The 21,485-nt window shown below is 40.4% G+C and overlaps 1 protein-coding gene across 1 annotated transcript in view; it reads right to left on the reverse strand.

Annotated features, from left to right (window-relative positions):
- lgi2a (leucine-rich repeat LGI family, member 2a) overlaps positions 1-21,485 on the reverse strand; it is a 38,421-nt gene that overhangs the window by 9,384 nt on the left and 7,552 nt on the right. The window contains exons 2-5 of the mRNA XM_014207467.2: positions 17,078-17,149; positions 7,149-7,220; positions 6,874-6,945; positions 4,505-4,576 (exon numbers count right to left, since the gene is read on the reverse strand). Of these exons, the coding sequence (XP_014062942.1) occupies positions 4,505-4,576; positions 6,874-6,945; positions 7,149-7,220; positions 17,078-17,149 (288 nt within the window). The remainder of the gene's footprint in view (positions 1-4,504; positions 4,577-6,873; positions 6,946-7,148; positions 7,221-17,077; positions 17,150-21,485) is intronic.

Raw genomic sequence — 21,485 nt, forward strand, 5'->3', positions numbered from 1 at the left:
CTTAGCCAAATACATTTAAACTCAGTTTTTCACTATTCCTGACATTTAATCCAAGTAAAAATTCTGTCTTAGGTCAGTTAGGTCACCACTTTATTTTAAGAATATGAAATGTCTGAATAATAGTAGAGAGAATGATTTATTTCAGCTTTTATTTCTTTCATCACATTCCCAGTGGGTCAGAAGTTGACATACACTCAATTAGTATTTGGTAGCATTGCCTTTAAATTGTTTAACTTGGGTGAAACGTTTTGGGTAGCCTTCCACAAGCTTCCCACAATAAGTTGGATGAATTTTGGCCCATTCCTCCTGCCAGAGCTGGTGTAACTGAGTCAGGTTTGTAGGCCTCCTTGCTCGCACATGCTTTTTCAGTTCTGCCCACAAATTTTCGATAGGATTGAGGTCAGGGCTTTGTGATGGCCACTCCAATACCTTGACCTTGTTGCCCTTAAGCCATTTTGCCACAACTTTGGAAGTATGCTTGGGGCCATTGCCAATTTGGAAAACCCATTTCCGACCAATCTTTAACTTCCTGACTGATGTCTTGAGATGTTGCTTCAATATATCCACATCATTTTTCCTCATGATGCATTCTATTTTGTGAAGTGCACCAGTCCCTCCTGCAGCAAAGCACCCCACAACATGATGCTGCCACCCCCGTGCTTCACAGTTGGGATGGTGTTCTTTGGCTTGCAAGCCTCCCCCTTTTTCCTCCAAACATAACGATGGTCATTATGTCCAAACAGTTCTATTTTTGTTTCATCAGACCAGCGGACATTTCACCAAAAAGTATGATTTCTCCAAAAAGTACTACGCAGTTGCAAACCGTAGTCTGGCTTTTTTATGGCGGTTTGGAGTAGCGGCTTCTACCTTGCTGAGCGGCCTTTCAGGTTATGTCGATATAGGACTCGTTTTATTGTGGATATAGATACTTCTGTACCTGTTTCCTCCAGCATCTTCACAAGGTCCTTTGCTGTTGTTTTGGGATTAATTTGCACTTTTCCCACCAAAGTACATTCATCTCTAGGAGACAGAATACGTCTCCTTCCTGAGTGGTATGACGGCTGCGTGGCCCCATGGTGTTTATACTTGCGTACTATTGTTTGTACAGATGAACGTGGTACCTTCAGGCATTTGGAAATTGCTCTCAAGGATGAACCAGACTTGTGGAGATCTACAACAAAAAAATCTGAGGTCTTGGCTGATTTCTTTTGATTTTCCCATGATGTCAAGCAAAGAGGCACTGAGTTTGAAGGTAGGCCTTGAAATATATCCACAGGTACACCTCCAATTGACTCAATTTATGTCAATTAGCCTATCAGAAGCTTCTAAAGCCATGACATAATTTTCTGGAATTTTCCAAGCTGTTTAAAGGTAGAGTCAACTTAGTGTATGTAAACTTCTGACCCACTAGAATTGTGATACAGTGAATTATAAGTGAAATAATCTGTCTGTAAACAATTGTTGGAAAAATTACTTGTGTCATGCACAAAGTAGATGTCCTAACCGACTTGCCAAAACTATTATTTGTGAACAATTAATTTGTGTAGTGGTTGAAAAATGAGTTTTAATGACTCCAACCTAAGTGTATGTAAACTTCCGACTTCAACTGTATCAGTTGATCATTTTTCTTTGTAGCTAAGGGTTAACTTGTGTTTGATCAGGGTGACATTGCATCGTAACTTGTTTCTAAATATGTGTTGTAGATCAGCTTCCTTACATATGTAATTGAGTTCCTTTGTCCAAGGGTAATTGTGTGTTTTATCCCAGTTGAAAACCCTTTTTTGTTACTCTGTCCTCAGGCATATCGATAAAACGGTTCCATAACCTAATAATTTCACCCCTCTGTCTTATTTCGTTGGGCTCCCATCCCATGTCTCCTTGAATAGCAAGGCTTATGCACTCCAAGGAAGCATCTTATGGCTCTGTTTTGAATAGAGTTTGCTGTTTTGGCTTCTTTACAACCCCAGATTTCAGCAGCATAGTTCAATATAGTACACACACATGAATTATAGACTTGTGAATATGTATAATAGCCAAGGTCTTTACAGATTTCCAATTTACTACCAATGGACCCCAACGCTCTACCTGCAGAATCAGATAGGGACTTTATACACCTCTCCAAGGTCATGTATTCATCGAAAAGGAAACCAAGGTATTTATATGAGCAAGTGTACTTTAGGCATATTGCTCCAAAAGAAAAGTAATGATTACTTCTTATTGTACACTTTTTCTGAAGTGCATTATATGGGTTTTATCTTGGTTGATCATTATCTCCACTTCGTACACCAGAGATTGACATACATTGCAAATCATGCTCAGTCTCTGCAAGGACAATATAATCTGCATACAGTAGTATCCCGGGTCGTGTCATTTAGTTTAACTCCTAAATGTTCATGTTTGATTTCATGGGCCAAGTTGTTAACAAAAAGGGCAAATAACGTTGGGGAGAGCACCTCACCTTGTTTGAGCCAAAACAGAGTGGGAAACCATCCAGGCCTCTGTTCATTTACCTGTACACAGGCAACTGGACATCTACACAGGGCTTTAATTGGATCATAGAACCTTCCATCAATTCCCATTTTTGTCTAAAAGCAAGGTTTCTATTAACCAAATCGAAAGCCTTCTGAAAATCAATAAAACAGGCAAAAGTTGGTTTTCTCTCTATCATTCTATCATTCGGATTACTTTAGAGACAGTATACTGTATACACAGAGTATACCAAACATTAGGAATACCTTCATAATATTGAGTTGTGTTAATTGAGTTAATGTTTGTATACTCAGTGTACATGTACTAAAGCCATTATATTCATCAGCAAGCTGACCAGACAGTTCTAGTTAGTGGGAGAGCCTTTAATTTAGAATGAAGGAATACAATTTATATACAGTGCTAATGAGAGTAATCCCTCTGTAGTTCAATGGGATTTTAGGGTCATTTTTGAAGATTTTGGAATAGGCTTGATTGTAGATTTGTACGATACAGATGGAATAATGCCGTTCTCAAAACAAGCCTGGAAAAGTCCAAATAGTGTTCGCAACAATTTAGGTGATTTCATAACTGAATTAGATAAGTCATCAATTCCTGTGGCTTTCTTTGGTTTAGACCACTCAACCTTTCTGACCTTCTCTAGAGTACGAATGGCATTCAAATAGTGGTTAGGGGTGTAAGAATCCTTCTTCATTTCCTCCTCCAACTCATCCTTACGAGAACATGTTTCTTTCAAGAACTCATCAAAATAAACTCATTGTATGTGTTACCTTTAGGAGAAACACAAATTTACTTTCAGTTTTATGCTGATGAAAATTTTTCCAATTGTGATTTTGATGGTTTGTATTACATTATAGATCAGATTACCTGTTTAAAATTGTCATCAGTAATGTAATCCATTGGATTACTCAAAATAATGACTTTTAGTGTCACGGTTGTCGTTGGTTAAGGAGGACCAAAATGCCGCAGGTATGTGTATGCTCATCTTGACTTTTAATAAATTCCAAAATGAACACCAAAATAACAACAAAAAAAGACAACGACCGATCAACAACCAGTCTAGCAAGGCACAAGGCTAAACACAGAACAATCTCCCACAAACACACCCAACTAATATAGGACTTCCAATCAAAGGCAACACCACACAGCTGCCTTCAATTGGAAGTCCACCCCAATTAACTCAACATAGAAACAGACTACCTAGACTAAACATAGAATGCATGAATCTCAAACACTGCCCAAAAAAACCCGGAATACTAAATAAAATGCCCTTACTACAAAAACACCACCCTGAACCACATAAAACAAATACCCTCTGCCACGTCCTGACCAAACTACAATAACAATTAACCCTTATACTGGCCAGGACGTGACATTTTGATTACTTTCACTGCATGAATATTAGAATAGGTTAAATTAACCAGAGAAATGAACAATTCAGTATGTATAATACAGCTGCAACACATGCAAGGTTTGCCATTGCTGTTCATTTGCAGACAGTATGGGAGCTGTGCTCAGCATTAAAGAAAGCATTTAAAAGACAAGTTCATATTTTTTCAACCAAATTATTATTTATTATGTAAATGGCATGTTATAGAAGAGTGCGCATGCGTTGGCTAGCCAGAAAAGTATTGCTCGAGTCGAACACAATGGAATATAACGTTGCCAAAAAAGTTTGGAATGACACAATTTCATATGCACAACATCTAAAGATCTGCATCACTATACAGAGTGTAAAATTATATATTTTATTCCTACCCTGGAATTGCAGAACAAGTTTCTCAAAACAGTTTCTCATAACCAACTAAAATCGCCCAAAAAGTGTCTGAACTCTTCTATAACATTCCATTTACATAAAAAAATAGAGATTTGGTTGAAAAAAAAAGTAAACACTTGTCCTTCAAGTCTTTCTTTGAAAACTACCTTTGTTGAAGTTATCCTGAAAGTAATCATATATTTTTTTATACAGTTAAAGAAAGAATCACAACACATCGAATGCACATGCATAACAACTCACAGCTCTATCAATGAGTCCAGGTCGATGAAGGAATCCCTGGGTAACGCTTTTAATTTATTGTTTGCCAAAGACCTGAGGGAAAACAGCATTGTCAGATTCATTCAGCAGATATTCCTGTCAATTAATCATCATGGAAACACAGAGGGCCAAAGGGCAAGATTTTCCTGAAAAAAATATACCGACAAAGATTGTAAAATATATATTTCACATAGCAGTATTGTATGTTCATACATTTAAAATAAAATGTCAGTAGTAGTCTGTGTTTTCACACACTTTAACAGCTCTATTTCCAAAGGCGATGTCCAGTGCAGCAGTAATAACAACAATAAGTATCTATCCATTTTTCTATATTTGTTAGAAATGTTTGCAGTTTTTGTTAAGCTTCAACATGGAAGTCTATCAGTCTACACATCGCATTTGCATTACACCATAGTAAATTACATTGCATGTGCGAGCCAAACATTTTAATAAGATTAGCCTACATTTGTTGTTGTTATGCCAAACTTTGTCACTCGAAGAAAGAGTAAACAAACAAATTCAGCAACATGGACAGTGGTCGAATCTCCACAATTTTACATTCAGGTCAGACACTCAGACTGTATTGGCATAATAGCATTGTAGGCTATAGAAAGTAGAGGGTATAATGCACATGATGCTCATCCAAAGTTTTCAAAGGAACTGACCAAAAATAATATCCAATATAAAAAGAAAAGAGGGATGTCCGCTGACTGCTTTGCTGCTCCCAAAGGTGATCTTTTAATAGAGCATTGGTGATAAACTACCGATTAGGCTATAATATACTGGTTGGTCTTAAAGGCCCAACGCAGAATTTTTTTAATTTATTTTATTCAATATCAAATAATTTCTGGTTAACAATTAAGTACCTTATTGTGATTGTTATCAATTAAAATTGTCAAAATGAAACAAAAATAGCTTCTTAGTTAAAAGCAATTCCTCAAGCAATTTCTGAGTGGGGAAGGGAAAACTGAAAACTAGATGTTATTGGCAGAGAGGTTTGGAACTCTCTTTCTTACTGGTCTATTAACTAATTTATCGCCTGGTGATGCCACCAGGCAGACTAAAACTCCATCCCACCAAAACAGGCTGAAATTTCAGGCGGTCTTTTCAAACAGCTCTTACACTAAAAGGGCATTATCACAATTTTCTACATTTCACAGTATTATTCCAACCTCATAGTGTGGAAATATATATGAAACACAGGGAAATCATGTTTTTGACTGCACTAGGTCATTAAATGTTACCATTTGAGTTTTCACCTCAGTGCAGGCGAGCTGATGTTAAACCGGTAAATTGCCAACCCTGGCGATATGGTTAGAAAATAACAGCACCAGTATTAACAAGCCAAAATGGCCAACCTACTTGCATTTGACAATAGCACTGCCTTGTGACAAGCTAAAAGTAGAGCCCTTAGCCCCCAATTGACATTAATACATCACTACTAACAAAATGCAAGTGGAAAATAAGTGGGAAACCATTAGGTTGCATTTCAGGTAGAATATCATTGTAGCCCTGGTAATTCCCTGGTAAGAAGACAATGTGGGCTAAAATACTACTGCATTATCCCCAAACATGCATTTTCTTCACTGGAATTAAAGGAGAAGTTCAGGATTCAACAAGTTGAAGTTAGATGGTTCCTCACCCTTATTAAAATAGTCTATGGGCCAGGAAATACTATAATCCATAGTTCAGTTTTCTTTAAACAGCCACTATATACTTCAGCTAATTTTAGCCACCGCTAGCTAACAATCAATGGAAGTGATTGTAAATGGCCTAATCACTTTAAAGCTGCATTATGTAGAAATTGCTTTGCCATTAACTGGTTGCTAAAATTCTAAAATGTCAGTTTATGTGACAAAACAAGCAATGTATTTTGTAGAGAATCATTGTACCAACTATACCGTTGTGAAATATATTTTCAATAACCAACAATATCGTAGAATCTGGTGAACAAAAACAAACAAAAACAAAACTTAAGGAGGAAATAGCACACATACTGTATAACAGCACACAATAACACACACACTTATCATACTTACCTTCAATTAGAATGACAGATCTATAACTCAAATTTCGATCTGAATTCTGTCAGGTCACGTAATGTCAAACCACAAATAGTTGATTTCAGTTGATTTGGCCATGATTTTTGTTGTTGTTGTTGTTGATTGCTCCTATCACTTCCATTGCTTGTTAGCTAGCGGTGGCTAAAGTTAGCTGACATTCGTAGTTAAACCAAACCATGGATTATAGTTTATCTTGGCCCATAGATTACTTTCAAAGTGAGGAACCATCTAACATCACGTTGTTAAATCTAACTTCCTCTAATGACAATGATGATTATTTGAACTTACAGGTGAGTCAGGTCCCTGAGTCCTCTGAAGGAATATTTGGAGACAGTCTCTATCTTATTACTCTCAATGAACCTAAAGAACAAAGGATATACAGCACTTCAAAAGAGAAAATGGATTTTGTGATCTCATGGGGCTAATGTATAGTAGAATTAATCCCGACTATAATAAAAGGGATACAGTTACTCAGTATCTCTGTAACTCATTTCTTGAACAACAAAATTAGCTTCAGTATATCATTATTTTAAAGATGAGTGAATGAAGGGAAAGGCACTTACAGATACTCCAGGTGTGGAAGGCCAGAAAATGCATCGTCCCTTATTGTCATCACTGAATTTGAATTAAGAAGTCTATGATAAATATATATAAACAGTTAGTTACTTTGAACACAAGTGCAAATATAGAAAGACATTGTAGTTTAAAAAGGAAATGTATAATTATGATCTATTATAATTCATTATATCATAACATTTAATGTCACACGTCATTGACAAACATTCACATGTAGAATCACTGATATTTTAACATGATATATACTATACAACTAAAAGGTTAAGTTCATTTCGAAGAATAGCAATCAAAAATTAAGTCAAAATTGTATCCTCAAATGATGGTCATCTCACCATAGTGATATCATAGTGTTACCCAGTGTGGGATGTTTATGTTTGAGGATAAATCTACCTCTGTCCTCCAGAATATCACTGACAATACATTATCTCCATGTTCCCTTTTTGTGACCTTGTAATCTGAGATGCGCTCAAAAGTACAGTTTTCTTATGATAAGCTTTTTAATAAACATGAGGGTCACAATCAATGTCATGCTTGCACTAAAATGTAAATTGCTGATGGACAACTGTACCTTACACTGGAACAAGGCATCTGTCCTTAAAATTGCCTACTGAGTACAGACTGGTAGTGTGGCCATATTATGCATTCCTCACTTTCATAATAAGGATATTCCCTGCTAACAATAATGACTCGTTAGTATGTCCCCGGGACGTCATAAAATGGTCACCTGAAGTCAGCAGGACATTCTGTCATTGTACCCAAGAGGCTTTGTCTAGTTCCCTGGGACGTCCCCGAGGACATTCTTGGGATGTTATGTCATGGTCCCCTGGAGGTTTTGTATTTAACACACATTGTGTATGTTTATTCATACAGTAATTATTATTGAACACGTCCTCACCTGGGATTAGAACTCACAACCTCTAGGTTCATGACATTCCAATTTTCCTGCTACGCCACCAGGTCTGTACCAATGACTGATTACACCTGTAGGTAATGTTCCCTCTGAGTGCCGCACAGAAGACATATCAGCCCGCGCAGAGAAGCATGAGATTGAACTTCACTCAACTCTCTAGTTTTCCCCTTTAGTTAACACTATCAGTGTTTAGCTCTACTGTGTGAATTATGCTCGAATCAACGCAATATCAAATAAAATCACATTTTATTAGTCATATGCTCCGCATACAACAACCTTACAGTGAAATGCTTACTTACGAGCCCCAAACCAACAGTGCAGTTTAAAAAAAATACAGATAGGAATAAGAGATGAAAGTAATAAGTAATTAAAGAGCAGCAGTAAAAAAATAACAATATATACAAGTGGGTGCCGGGACAGAGTCAATGTGTGGGGGCACCGGTTAGTTGAGGTACTATGTACATGTACATATAAAACGGTATGTAGGTAGAGTTATGCATAGATGACAACAGAGAGTGGCAGTGGTGTGGAAAGGGGGGGAGGGGCAATGCAAATAGTCTGGGTAGCCATTTGACTAGATGTTCAGGTAGCCATTTGACTAGATGTTATGGCTTGGGGGTAGAAGCTGTTTAGAAGCCTCTTGGACCTAGACTTGGCGGTCCGGTATCGCTTGCCATGTGGTAGCAGAGAGAAGTCTATGACTAGGGTGACTGGAGTCTTTGACAATTTTTAGGGTATTCCTCGGTGTGTCTGGTATAGAGGTCCTGGATGGCAGGAAGCTTGGCCCCAGTGATGTACTGGGTCGTTCACACTACCCTCTGTAGTGCCTTGCGGTCAGAGGCCGAGCATTTTCCATACCAGGCAGTGATGCAACCAGTCAGGATGCTCTCGATGGTGCAGCTGGAGAACCTTTTGAGGATCTGAGGACCCATGCCAAATCTTTTCAGTCTCCTGTGGGGGAATAGGTTTTGTCGTCCCCGCTTCACGACTGTCTTGGTGTGCTTGGACCATGTTAGTTTGTTGGTGATGTGGACACCAAGGATCTTGAAGCTCTGAACTTGCTCCACTGCAGCCCTGTCGATGAGAACGGGGGCGTGCTTGGTCCTCTTTTTCCTATAGTCCACAATCATCTCCTTTGTCTTGATCACGTTGAGGGAGAGGTTGTTGTCCTGGCACCACACGGACAGGTCTCTGATCTCCCTATAGGCTGTCTCGTTGTTGTTGGTGATCAGGCCTACCACTCTTGTGTCATCGGCAAACTTAATGATGGTTTTGGAGTCGTGCCTGACCGTGCAGTCATGAGTGAACAGGGAGTACAGGAGGGGGCTGAGCACGTACCCCTGAGGGGCCCCTGTGTTGAGGATCAGCGTGGCGGATGTGTTGTTACCTACCCTTACCACCTGGGGGCGGCCCGTCAGGAAGTCCAGGATCCAGTTGCAGAGGGATGTGTTTAGTCCCAGGGTCCATAGCTTATTGATGAGCTTTGAGGGCACTATAGTGTTGAACCCTGAGCTGTAGTCAATGAATAGCATTCTCACATAAGTGTTCCTTTTGTCCAGGTGGGAAAGGGCAGTGTGGAGTGCAATAGAGATTGCATCATCTGTGGATCTGTTGGGGCGGTATGCAAATTGGGGTGGGTCTAGGGTTTTTTGGATGATGGTGTTGATGTGAGCCATGACCAGCCTTTCAAAGCACTTCATGGCTACAGACGTGAGTGCTACAGGTCAGTAGTCATTTAGGCAGGTTACCTTAGTGTTCTTGGGCACAGGCACTATGGTGGTCTGCTTAAAACATGTGGGTATTACAGACTCAGACAGGGAGAGGTTGAACATTTCAGTGAAGACACTTGCTACTTGGTTAGCGCGTGCTCGCAGTACACGTCCTGGTAATCCGTCTGGCCCTACAGCCTTGTGAATGTTGACCTCTCTAAAGGTCTTACTCACATCGGCTGCGGAGAGCGTGATCACACAGTCCTCCGGTACAGTGTTATTAGCCTCGAAGCAAGCATAGAAGTAGTTTAGCTCGTCTGGTAGGCTCGTGTCACTGGGTAGCTCTCGGCTGTGCTTCCCTTTGTAGTCTGTAATGGTTTGCAAGCCCTGTCACATCCGACGAGTGTCAGAGCTGGTGTAGTACGACTCGATCTTAGTCCTGTATTGATGCTTTGCCTGTTTGGTGGTTCGTATTTGGCTAGGGTGTATGTAAACTTCCGACTTCAACTGTAAGTTTTCAGACCATTTGCTATGAGACTTGAAATTGAGCTCAGGTGTCCTGTTTCCATTGATAATACTTGATGTTTCTACAACTTTATTGGAGTCCACCTGTGGTAAATTCAATTGATTGGACATGATTTGGAAAGGCACACACCTGCCTATATAAGGTCCCACAGTTGACAGTGCATGTTAGAGCAAAAACCAAGCCATGAGGTTGAAGGAATTGTCCGTAGAGCTCTGAGACAGGATTGTGTCAAGGCACATATCTGGGGAAGGGTAACAAAACATTTCTGCAGCATTGAAGGTACCCAAGAACACAGTGGCCTCCATCATTATTAAATGGAAGAAGTTTGGAACCACCAAGACACCCCCTAGAGCTGGCCTACCCGGCCAAAATGAGCAATTGGTGGAGAAGGGCTTTGGTCAGGGAGAAAACGAAGAATCTGATGGTCACTCTTACAGAGTTCCTCTGTAGAGATGGGAGAATCTTCCAGAAGGACAACAATCTCTGCAGCACTCCACCAAATTGGCCCTTATGGTAGAGTGGCCAGATGGAAGCCACTCCCCAGTAAAGGGCACATTAAAGCCCTTTTAGAGTTTGCCAAAAGGCACCTTTAGGACTCTCAGACCATGAGAAACAAGATTATCTGTTCTAATGAAACCTAGATTGATCTCTTTGGCCTGAATGCTAAGCGTCACGTCTGGAGGAAACCAGGCATCATTCATCACCTGGCCAATACCATCCCTATGGTGAACCATGATGGTGGCAGCATCATGCTGTGGGGATGTTTTTCAACGGCAGGGACTGGGACAGTAGTCAGGATCGAGGGAAAGATGAACTGAGCAAAGTACAGAGAGATCCTTGATGAAAACCTGCTCCAGAGCTCTCAGGACCTCAGACTGGGGCGAAGGTTCACCTTCCAACAGGACAACGGTCCTAAGCACACAGCCAAGACAACGCAGGTTTTGGCTTCGGGACAAGTCTCTGAAGGTCCTTGAGTGGCCCAGTCAGAGCCTGGACTTAAACCTGATCAAAAATCTCTGGAGAGACCTGAAAATATCTGTGCAGCTACGCAACTCCATCCTACTTCAAATCAAATCAAATGTTATTTGTCACATACACATGGTTAGCAGATGTTAATGCGAGTGCAGCGAAATGCTTGTGCTTCTAGTTCCGACCATGCAGTAATATCTAACAAGTAATCTAACAATTTCACAACAACTACTTGATACACACAAGTGTAAAGGAATGAATAAGAATATGTACATAAAAATATATATGGATGATTGATGGTCCAACGGCATAGGCAAGATGCAGTAGATGGTATAGAGTACAGTATATACATATGAGATGAGTAGTGTAGGGTATGTAAGCATTATATAAAGTGGCATAGTTTAAAGTGACTAGTGATACATTTATTACATCCAATTTTTATTATTAAAGTGGCTAGAGATTGAGTCAGTATGTTGGCAGCAGCCACTCAATGTTAGTGATGACTGTTTAACAGTCTGATGGCCTTGAGACAGAAGCTGTTTTTCAGTCTCTCGGTCCCAGCTTTGATGCACCTGTACTGACCTCGCCTTCTGGATGGCAGTGGCTTGGGTGGTTGTTGTCCTTGATGATCTTTTTGGCCTTCCTGTGACATTGGGTGGTGTAGGTGTCCTGGAGAGCAGGTAGTTTGCCCCCGGTGATGCGTTGTGCAGACCTCACTACCCTCTGGAGAGCCTTACGGTTGTGTGCGGAGCAGTTGCCGTACCAGGTGGTGATACAGCTCGACAGGATGCTCTCGATTGTGCATCTGTAAAAGTTTGTGAGTGATTTTGGTGACAAGCCGAATTTCTTCAGCCTCCTGGGGTTGAAGAGGCGCTGTTGCGCCTTCTTCACCACGCTGTCTGTGTGGGTGGACCATTCCAGTTTGTCCGTGATGTGAATGCAGAGGAAGTTAAAACTTTCCACCTTCTCCAATACTGACCCGTCGATGTGGATAGGGGGGTGCTCCCTCTGCTGAGCTTGAGAGGATCTGCAGAGAAGAGTGGGAGAAATTCCCCAAATACAGGTGTGCCAAGTGTATCGTCATACCCAAGAAGACTCAAAGCTGTAATTGCTGCCAAAGGTACTTCGGCAAAGTACTGAGTAAAGGTTCTGAATACTTATGTAAATGTGTTATTTAAAAAAAAATGTTATAAACTTCAAAAAATCTGTTTTTGCTTTGTCATTATAGTGTACTGTGTGTAGATTGATGAAGAAAAAAAGTGTTTTAATCTATTTTAGAATAAGGCAGTAACGTAACAAAATGTGGAAAAGGTGAAGCGGTCTGAATACTTTCCGAATGCACTGTATATGCAAATAGCCATTGCCATATATGGATCTGTGCCATTCACTTTGAACAGGACTGTGTTTACAGCATGAACGGTCACTTGTAGATGCGCTTGTTTTGAGATCAAAGCATGAGCTGCATGTTGTCACTTGTGCACATTTGTTCATATTCTTTGCTAGTTAGTGATTCATTAGCACAGTTATAGCTAATTTCTAGTCAACAATGGGTAGTGGTTGCTTCCTACAAGAGCACAAAATGTGTGCATTTCTAGATATCTTTGAAAAGCGAGTAAGGTAAAGAGCTTTTCTTTATGTCTTAAAGAGGCAATGTTGTATTTTGAGACAGCCTTGAATAATCTAAGTAGCCAGTAGGCAGAGTGTATCATAATTTGTCTGATTCTCTGTAATAATGGTATGGGAATAATAATGAACTGGATTTTGTAAAGTGGTTTCTTGCATACAACACAACATTTTCAGTCATCTTTTTGTCTGAAAGACGAGTAGATAAACAGGTTAATGTCAAGCCCTGCATGTTTTTTCTTCTTCTAAAGTTTCATGGAATGTAGACTTACATTGAACACCACACATTTGCTGCTACTGAAGGTTGAATGATCTAACAGCTATTTTCATGTTAAAATGTAATTTTAACATTTTTCTCCATTGTTTTTGATGGTAGGCCACTCTGGCAGGCCTACATTATGATCAAATGGCCACAGTAGCCTACTTGGCCACTGTTGAAAATGTAACTTAAAGCGGGTACAGTGCTCACAGTAAACGCGTGCTGGAAGTTGCACAGAATTTCCACAATGTTCAAGTTTGCGCTCAGCAGACCTGGCATTTTCTCAGTGCCCAAAAAATGTTGAGGGAACATTGCCTGTAGGCCTATTCCTACACTTTTCACTTCAAATTAAATCTCAGCTCAGTTACAAATACACTCAACAGCCTCCTGTGTGGCTCATCTCGCTCTAGCGACTCCTTGTGACGGGCCAAGCGCCTAGCAGGCTGACTTCGGTAGTCAGTTGAAGAGTGTTTCCATCGACACATTTTTTGCAGATGGCTTCTGGGTTAAGCGAGCAGGTGTTAAGAAGGTTTGGCGGGTCATGTTTTGGAGGATTCATGACTTGACCTTCGCCTCTCACGAGCCGATTGGGGAGTTTCAGCAATGAGAGAAGATGGCAATTGGGGAGAAAAAGGGGGTAAAAAAAATCATAAATAACACTCAACAAAACCCATTATATATATCATAGTGATTCTGGAGTAACATTAAAACAGAATAATATGCCCCACCAACATTCGACAACTACACTAAAAAACCAACCTCAAATAAATGAAATCAATGAAAGAATAGTCAGATTAACTGATAATTAAAATAGCAGTGCAGATGGCACTATAGGTGATACATGTGTAGGGGACTTCTGAAATTCTACAAACTGTGGCACAGCAGAAAGAAAAAGCATACTCCAAATCCAGAGGTTGTGAATTCAAATCACAGGTGGGGTCATATTGGAAAGTCAGTACTACTAAGTGATCATGTCAAATGCAATAACATTGTCACTGTTTAAAGAATTTACACTATTTTAGCTTAATAGTATACCACTTACTTTAGAACCCTGATACATTTTTCATGACTGTATTTACACTACATGACTAAAAGTATGTGGACAACTGCTTGTCGAACACCTCATACCAAAATCATGGGCGTTAATATGGAGTTGGTCTCCCCTTTGCTGCTGTAACAGCCTCCACTCTTCTGGGAAGGCTTTCCACTAGATGTTGGAACATTGCTGCAGGGACTTGCTTCCATTCAGCCACAAGACCATTAGTGAGGTCAGGCACTGATTTTGGGTGATAAGACCTGGCTCGCAGTCGGCGTCCCAATTCATCCCAAAGGTGTTCGATGGAGTTGAGTTCAGGGCTTTGTGAAGGCCAGTCAAGTTCTTCCACACCGATCTCGACAAACCACTTCTGTATGGACCTCGTTTTGTGCATGGGGGCATTGTCATGCTGAAACAAGAAAGGGCCTTCTTGAAACTTTTGCCACAAAGTTGGAAGTACAGAATCGTCTCGAATGTCATTGTATGCTGTAGCGTTAAGATTTCCCTTCACTGGAACTAAGGGGCCTAGCCCGAACCATGAAAAACATCCCCAGACCATTATTCCTCCTCCACCAAACTTTACAGTTGACACTATGCATTTGGGCAGGTAGCGTTCTCCTGGCATCCACCAAACCCAGATTTGTCCGTCGGACTTCCAGATGGTGAAGTGTGATTCATCACCCCAAAGAACACATTTCCACTGCTCCAGAGTCCAATGGCGGCAAGCTTTACATCACTCCAGCCGACGCTTGACATTATGCATGGTGATCTAAGGCTTGTGTGCGGCTGCTCGGCCGAAGCTCCCGTCGACCAGTTCTTCCAGGGGCAGTTTGGAACTCTGTAGTGTGTGTTGCAACCAAGGACAGATTTGGCAGTCCCATTATGTGTTCTTGTGTGGCCTGCCACTTTGCGGCTGAGTCGTTGTTGCACCTAGACCTTTCCACTTCACAATAACAACACTTACAGTTGACTGGGGCAGCTCTAGCAGGGCAGAAATTTGATGAACTGTTGGAAAGGTTGCATCTTATGACGGTGCCAAGTTGATAGTCACTGAGCTCTTCAGTATGGGCAATTCTACTATGTGCTCGATTTTATACACCTGTCAGGAACAGGTGTGGCTGAAATAGCCAAATCCACTAATTTCAAGGTGTGTCCACATACTTCTGTATATATAGTGTATCATGGTTTGGGACACCTAGGACAATCAGGGGAGCTTCAGGGGACCATGACACAACGTACCAAGAACGTCTTAAAAAAACGTCCTCAGGGATGTCCCTGGAACAAACCGGGAATTAAACAAAATAACAGAACTTCCCAAGAATGTTCTAAAAATGTCCTCGGGGACATCCCCGGGACAAACCAGGAACTAGACAAAACCTCCAGGGAACAATGACACAATGTCCCAAGAAAAGTCCTAGAGAATGTTCCCTTGGGACCATCACGCAATGTCTAAGGACTAGTAAAACGAACACCCTGAGAATGTCCTAAAAAGGTCCTGATATTGTCCTCAGTGACATCCTAGGAACTTACAGGGGACTAGACAAAGGTCCCCCAGAGAACATTCCCTTTGGACCATCACACAACATTCGAAGCTCTTAAGGGTCCTAATGGGAATGTCGCCGATTGTGCTCAGTATGCTCGGTATGCTCATCATCAAATTCAGTACTGAGCACTCCACTAAGCCTACATTCTCTACATGCTCAAATAGACAAGTCAAACATTAAGGTAATTAAAAAACACACAAAAACTATGTGAATATCAAGTCATGTATAAGGTAGAATATGGTAAGATCAACATTCATGTCTTGGCTTTGTCTAAATAGATATGCGTCATTCCATAAATAGAGTGCTTTTTGGGTAGTGTAATTCTGTCAAAAATAACTATTTTATAGTTAAAATAACTATTTTTTTAACAAATGTTTATATTCTGTCATAAGAGCACATGTTCAACTTAATAAAAATCATGTTTTACCATCTCAAGAGATCAAGTTAAGAAAAATGCCAATTAAAGTAACAGGGTTGACAATTTCATCTAAAAATCAGCTATAACTCCCCTTGTGACAGGGTGAATGGAAGCATGTTGTGTGCAATTAAATGTAAACTTAACAAAACATTTGAACTTGTTAAAACATGTGCAGCCCATCTATCTATGGATAACAGGGTTGGTGTGTTATGCTCAACGTGCTCAGTTTTCTACCACAAAACACCATAAAATGGCCAATAAGAGTATCACCTGCTTTTACACTATGATTTGACTACTAGATGTTAAAATTTTTCTTTTGATAAAAATAAGGTATAGTTTTACTATATTAAAACCAGAGTTCAGTTCACGTTACAGGGTGGAGCTTAAAATGAGGGACAAACGTAAATTAATCACTAATCACATGAAATGAATAGTTATCTTCAGAAATGTCAAAGCAACAAAGATTCTCCTGACCCCGCAAAACACACACACACACACAACCAGACATCGATTGATTAATTGGAGAAAGCTTGTGTCAAGTACAGAACATTTCCTAGGCTTTTCTACCTGCAGCAACACTAGCAGGGGCTTAACTATGATGTGAATAAATGTAACTACAGTCACAAACTTAAATATATTAATAATATATAATAATATATGCCATTTAGCAGACGCTTTTATCCAAAGTGACTTACTGTCATGTGTTGTTGTTGTTGTTGTTGTTGTTGTAGGTCAAACATCAAATTTTTTTAAGAACGACACTGTTTACATTCCGAGTTTTCACTTATAAAATTGACCATCTGTTGTTGAGTTCAACTTACTTGCCCAACTGGTTAAACCCCTACCCATTCCCATGGACACACATACCGATAGTCATGTCTCGTTTGTATATTCATGTATAGTACAAGTGTCATTGACTCACAGGAGTTGGAGAGATGGCATGTGAGCAAACATGGTCTCCTTGATCTCGGAGAAGGACCCGTTGACAATGCTCCTGAAAGATAGTAAGATTATGGAGTAAGCACAGAGCAAATTAAAAGTAGAAAAGATTACGTTTAGGTAACCGAGTGGCACAGCGGTCTAAAGCACTGCATTGCAGTAGTAGAGGCATCACTACCGAACCGGGTTCGATCCCAGGCTGTATCCCAACCGGCCGCGATCAAGTAGTCTAATTGGGCGGCGCACAATTGGCCCAGTGTCGCCCAAGGGGTTAGGCCGTCATTGTAAGTAAGAATTTCTTCTTAACTTAAATAAAGGTAAAAAAAAATATATATATATATATATATAGAGAGAGAGAGAGAGAGAGAGAGAGAGAGAGAGAAAAAAGGTACAGTTTCAAAGAAACTGAGGAGGCAGAGAAGTTGTAGCAGTGCAATGATCAGGGGGCAGACTTTTTTTTTTTTTTTTTTACAGTGCAGGAGAGTAGTGGCAAACTGTACACTATGTACATACAATTGAAGTTGGAAGTTTACATACACCTTATCCAAATACATTTAAACTCAGTTTTTTGCAATTCCTGACATTTAATCCTACCAAAAATTCCCTGTTTTAGGTCAGTTAGGATCACCACTTTATTTTAAGAATGTGAAACGTCAGAATAATAGTAGAGAAAATGATTTATTTCAGCTTTTATTTCTTTCATCACATTCCCAGTGGGTCAGAAGTTTACATACACTCAATTAGTATTTGGTAGCATTGCCCTTAAATTGTTTAACTTGGGTCAAACGTTTCGAGTAGCCTTCCACAAGCTTCCCACAATAAATTGGGTGAATTTTGGCCCATTCCTCCTGACAGAGCTGGTGTAACTGAGTCAAGTTTGTAGTCCACCTTGCTCGCACACGCTTTTTATGTTCTGCCCACACATTTTCTATAGGATTGAGGTCAGGGCTTTGTGATGGCCACTCCAATACCTTGACTTTGTTGTCCTTAAGCCATTTTGTCACAACTTTGGAAGTATGCTTGGTGGTCATTGTCCATTTGGAAAACCCATTTGCGACCAATCTTTAACTTCCTGACTGATGTCTTGAGATGTTGCTTCAATATATCCACCTAATTTTCCTTCCTCATGATGCCATCTATTTTGTGAAGTGCACCAGTCCCTCCTGCAGGAGTCCCTCCCACAACATGATGCTGCCACCCCTGTGCTTCACGGTTGGGATGGTGTTCTTCGGCTTGCAAGTCTCCCCCTTTTTCCTCCAAACATAACGATGGTCATTATGGCCAAACAGTTCTATTTTTGTTTCATCAGACCAGAGGACATTTCTCCAAAAAGTACAATCTTTGTCCCCATGTGCAGCTGCAAACCGTAGTCTGTCTTTTTCATGGCGGTTTTGGAGCAGTGGCTTCTTCCTTGCTGAGCGGCCTTTCAGGTTATGTCGATATAGGACTCGTTTTACTGTGGATATAGATGCTTTTGTACCTGTTTCCTCTAGCATCTTTACGAGGTGCTTTGCTGTTGTTCTGGGATTGATTTGCACTTTTCGCATCATAGTATGTTCATCTCTAGGAGACAGAGCGCGTCTCCTTCCTGAGCGGTATGACGGCTGCGTGGTCCCATGGTGTTTATACTTGCATACTATTGTTTGTACAGATGAACGTGGTACCTTCAGGTGTTTGGAAATTGCTCCCAAGGATGAACCAGACTTGTGGAGGTCTACAATTATTTTTCTCAGGTCTTGGCTTATTTCTTTTGATTTACCCATGATGTCAAACAAAGAGGCACTGAGTTTGAAGGTAGGCCTTGAAATACATCCATAGGTACACCTCCAATTGACTCAAATGATGTCAATTAGTCTATCAGAAGCTTCTAAAGATCTAATTGTGGGGTACTTGTATTTTGAAAACTGTTGAATAAATACAGTACCAGTCAAAAGTTTGGACACACCTACTCATTCAAGGGTTTTTCTTTATTTTTACTATTTTCTACATTGTAGAATAATAGTGAAGACATCAAACTATAAAATAACACACATGGAACCATGTAGTAACCAAAAAAGTGTCAAACAAGTCGAAATATATTGTATATTTTAGATTCTTCAAAGTAGCCACCCTTTGCCTTGATGACACCTTTGCACACTCTTGGCATTAGTGGGACTATCATTTGTTTTTCAACAGGACAATGACCCAACACACCTCCAGGCTGTGTAAGGGCTATTTGACCAAGAAGGAGAGTGATGGAGTGCTGCATCAGATGACCTGGCCTCCACAATCACCCGACCTCAACCCAATTGAGATGGTTTGGGATGAGTTGGACAGACTTTACGCAATCTGGAAACCACATATCCCGAGGCCGCAAATTTGAGGAAAAAACTACCGAAGTTCTATCAACACATTGACTGTAGCACTCGACCACTGCTACTTCAACTTCTGGGATGCCTACAATGCCCTCCCCCCCTCCCTTCTGCAAATCTGATCACGACTCAATTTTGCTCCTCCCTTTCTATAGGCAGAAACTCAAACAGGAAGCACCCGTGCAAAGGACTATTCAACGCTGGTCTGACCAATCGGAATCCACCCGTCAAGATTGTTTTGATCATGTGGACTGGGACATGTTCAGGGTATCCTCTGAGAATAACATTGACGAATACACGGATACTGTGACTGAGTTTATCAGGAAGTGTATAGGAGATGTTGTACCCACTGTGACTATTAAGCAACCCTAACCAGAAACAGTGGATAGATGTCAGCATTCACACAAAACTGAAAGTGTGAACCACTGTATTTAACCATGGCAAGGTGACTGGGAATAACACTGAATACCAACAGTGTAGTTATTCCCTCCACAAGGCAATCAAACAGGCAAAACGTCAGTATAGGGACAAAGTGGAGTTGCAATTCAACGGTTTGAGACACGAGACGTATGTGGCAGGGTCTTCAGACAGTCACACACTACAAAGGGATAACCAGCCACGTCACAGACACCGACGTCTTGCTCCCGGACAAGCTAAACACCTTCTTCGCCAGCTTTACAACACATTGCCACCGACGCGGCCCGCTACCAAGGACTTTGGGCTCTCCTTCTCCGTGGCTGAGGTGAGAAAGACATTTAAGCATGTTAACACTCGCATAGCTGCCGGCCCTGACGGCATCCCTAGCCGCGTCCTCAGAGCATGCGCAGACCAGCTGGCTGGATTGTTTAAGGACATATTCAATCTCTCCCTATCCCAGTCTGCTGTGCCCACTTGCTTCACAACAATACAGACAAGACACACAACCTAAAAGTAAAAGAATGGAATTAAGGAATATATAAATATTAGGATGAGCATTGTCAGAGTGGCATAGACTAAAATACAGTAGAATAGAATACAGTATATACATATGAGATGACTAAAGCAAAAATATGTAACCATTATTAACCTCTTGGGGCTAGGTGGGACGCTAGCGTGCCACCCGTGGTGCACTCCATCAACAGCAGGTGCATTTCAAGAGCGGCAAATTTGAATCCAAATAAATGTCAAAATTCAAATTTTTCAAAAATACAACTATGTTACACCATTTGAAAGATAAACATCTCCTTAATCTAACCACGTTTTACGATTTCAAAAAGGTTTTACGGCGAAAGCATAAATTTAGAGTATGTTAGGACAGTACATTTACAAGAGTTGTGTGTAATGTTTTGTCAAGTCAAAGACAGGGTCACCAAAACCATAAAACCAGCTAAAATGATGCACTAACCTTTTACAATCTCCATCAGATGACACTCCTAGGACATTATGTTAGACAATGCATGCATTTTTAGTTCTATCAAGTTCATATTTATATACAAAAACAGCGTTTTACTATGGCATTGATGTTGAGGAAATCGTTTCCCTCCAATAACCGGCAGTCAAGTCAGCGTAAGAAATTAAATAATTAAAATTAGAAAACATTGGTAAAATATTATATTGTCATTTAAAGAATTATAGATTTACATCTCTTGAACGCAATCAACTTGCCAGATTTAAAAATAACCTTACTGGGAAATCACACTTTGCAATAATCTGAGCACTGCGCCCAGAAAAATACGCGTTGCGATACAGACTAGACGTCATGTTGGGGAGATCTAAAATCGAAAATACTATGTAAATAATCCATTACCTTTGATTCTCTTCATCAGATGTCACTTCCAGGTATCACAGGTCCATAACGAATGTAGTTTTGTTCAAAAAAGCTCATCATTTATGTCCAAAAATCTCCGTCTCGTTAGCACATGATGTAAGCCAGCCGGACTTCTCGTCATGAACGAGGGGAAAAAATATATTTCCGTTCGTTCAAACATGTCAAACGTTGTATAGCATAAATCATTAGGGCCTTTTTTAACCAGAACATGAATAATATTCAAGGTGGACGAA

The sequence above is a fragment of the Salmo salar genome, chromosome ssa07 (assembly GCF_905237065.1).
Source record: "Salmo salar chromosome ssa07, Ssal_v3.1, whole genome shotgun sequence".
In the NCBI taxonomy this organism is placed as follows: domain Eukaryota; kingdom Metazoa; phylum Chordata; class Actinopteri; order Salmoniformes; family Salmonidae; genus Salmo; species Salmo salar.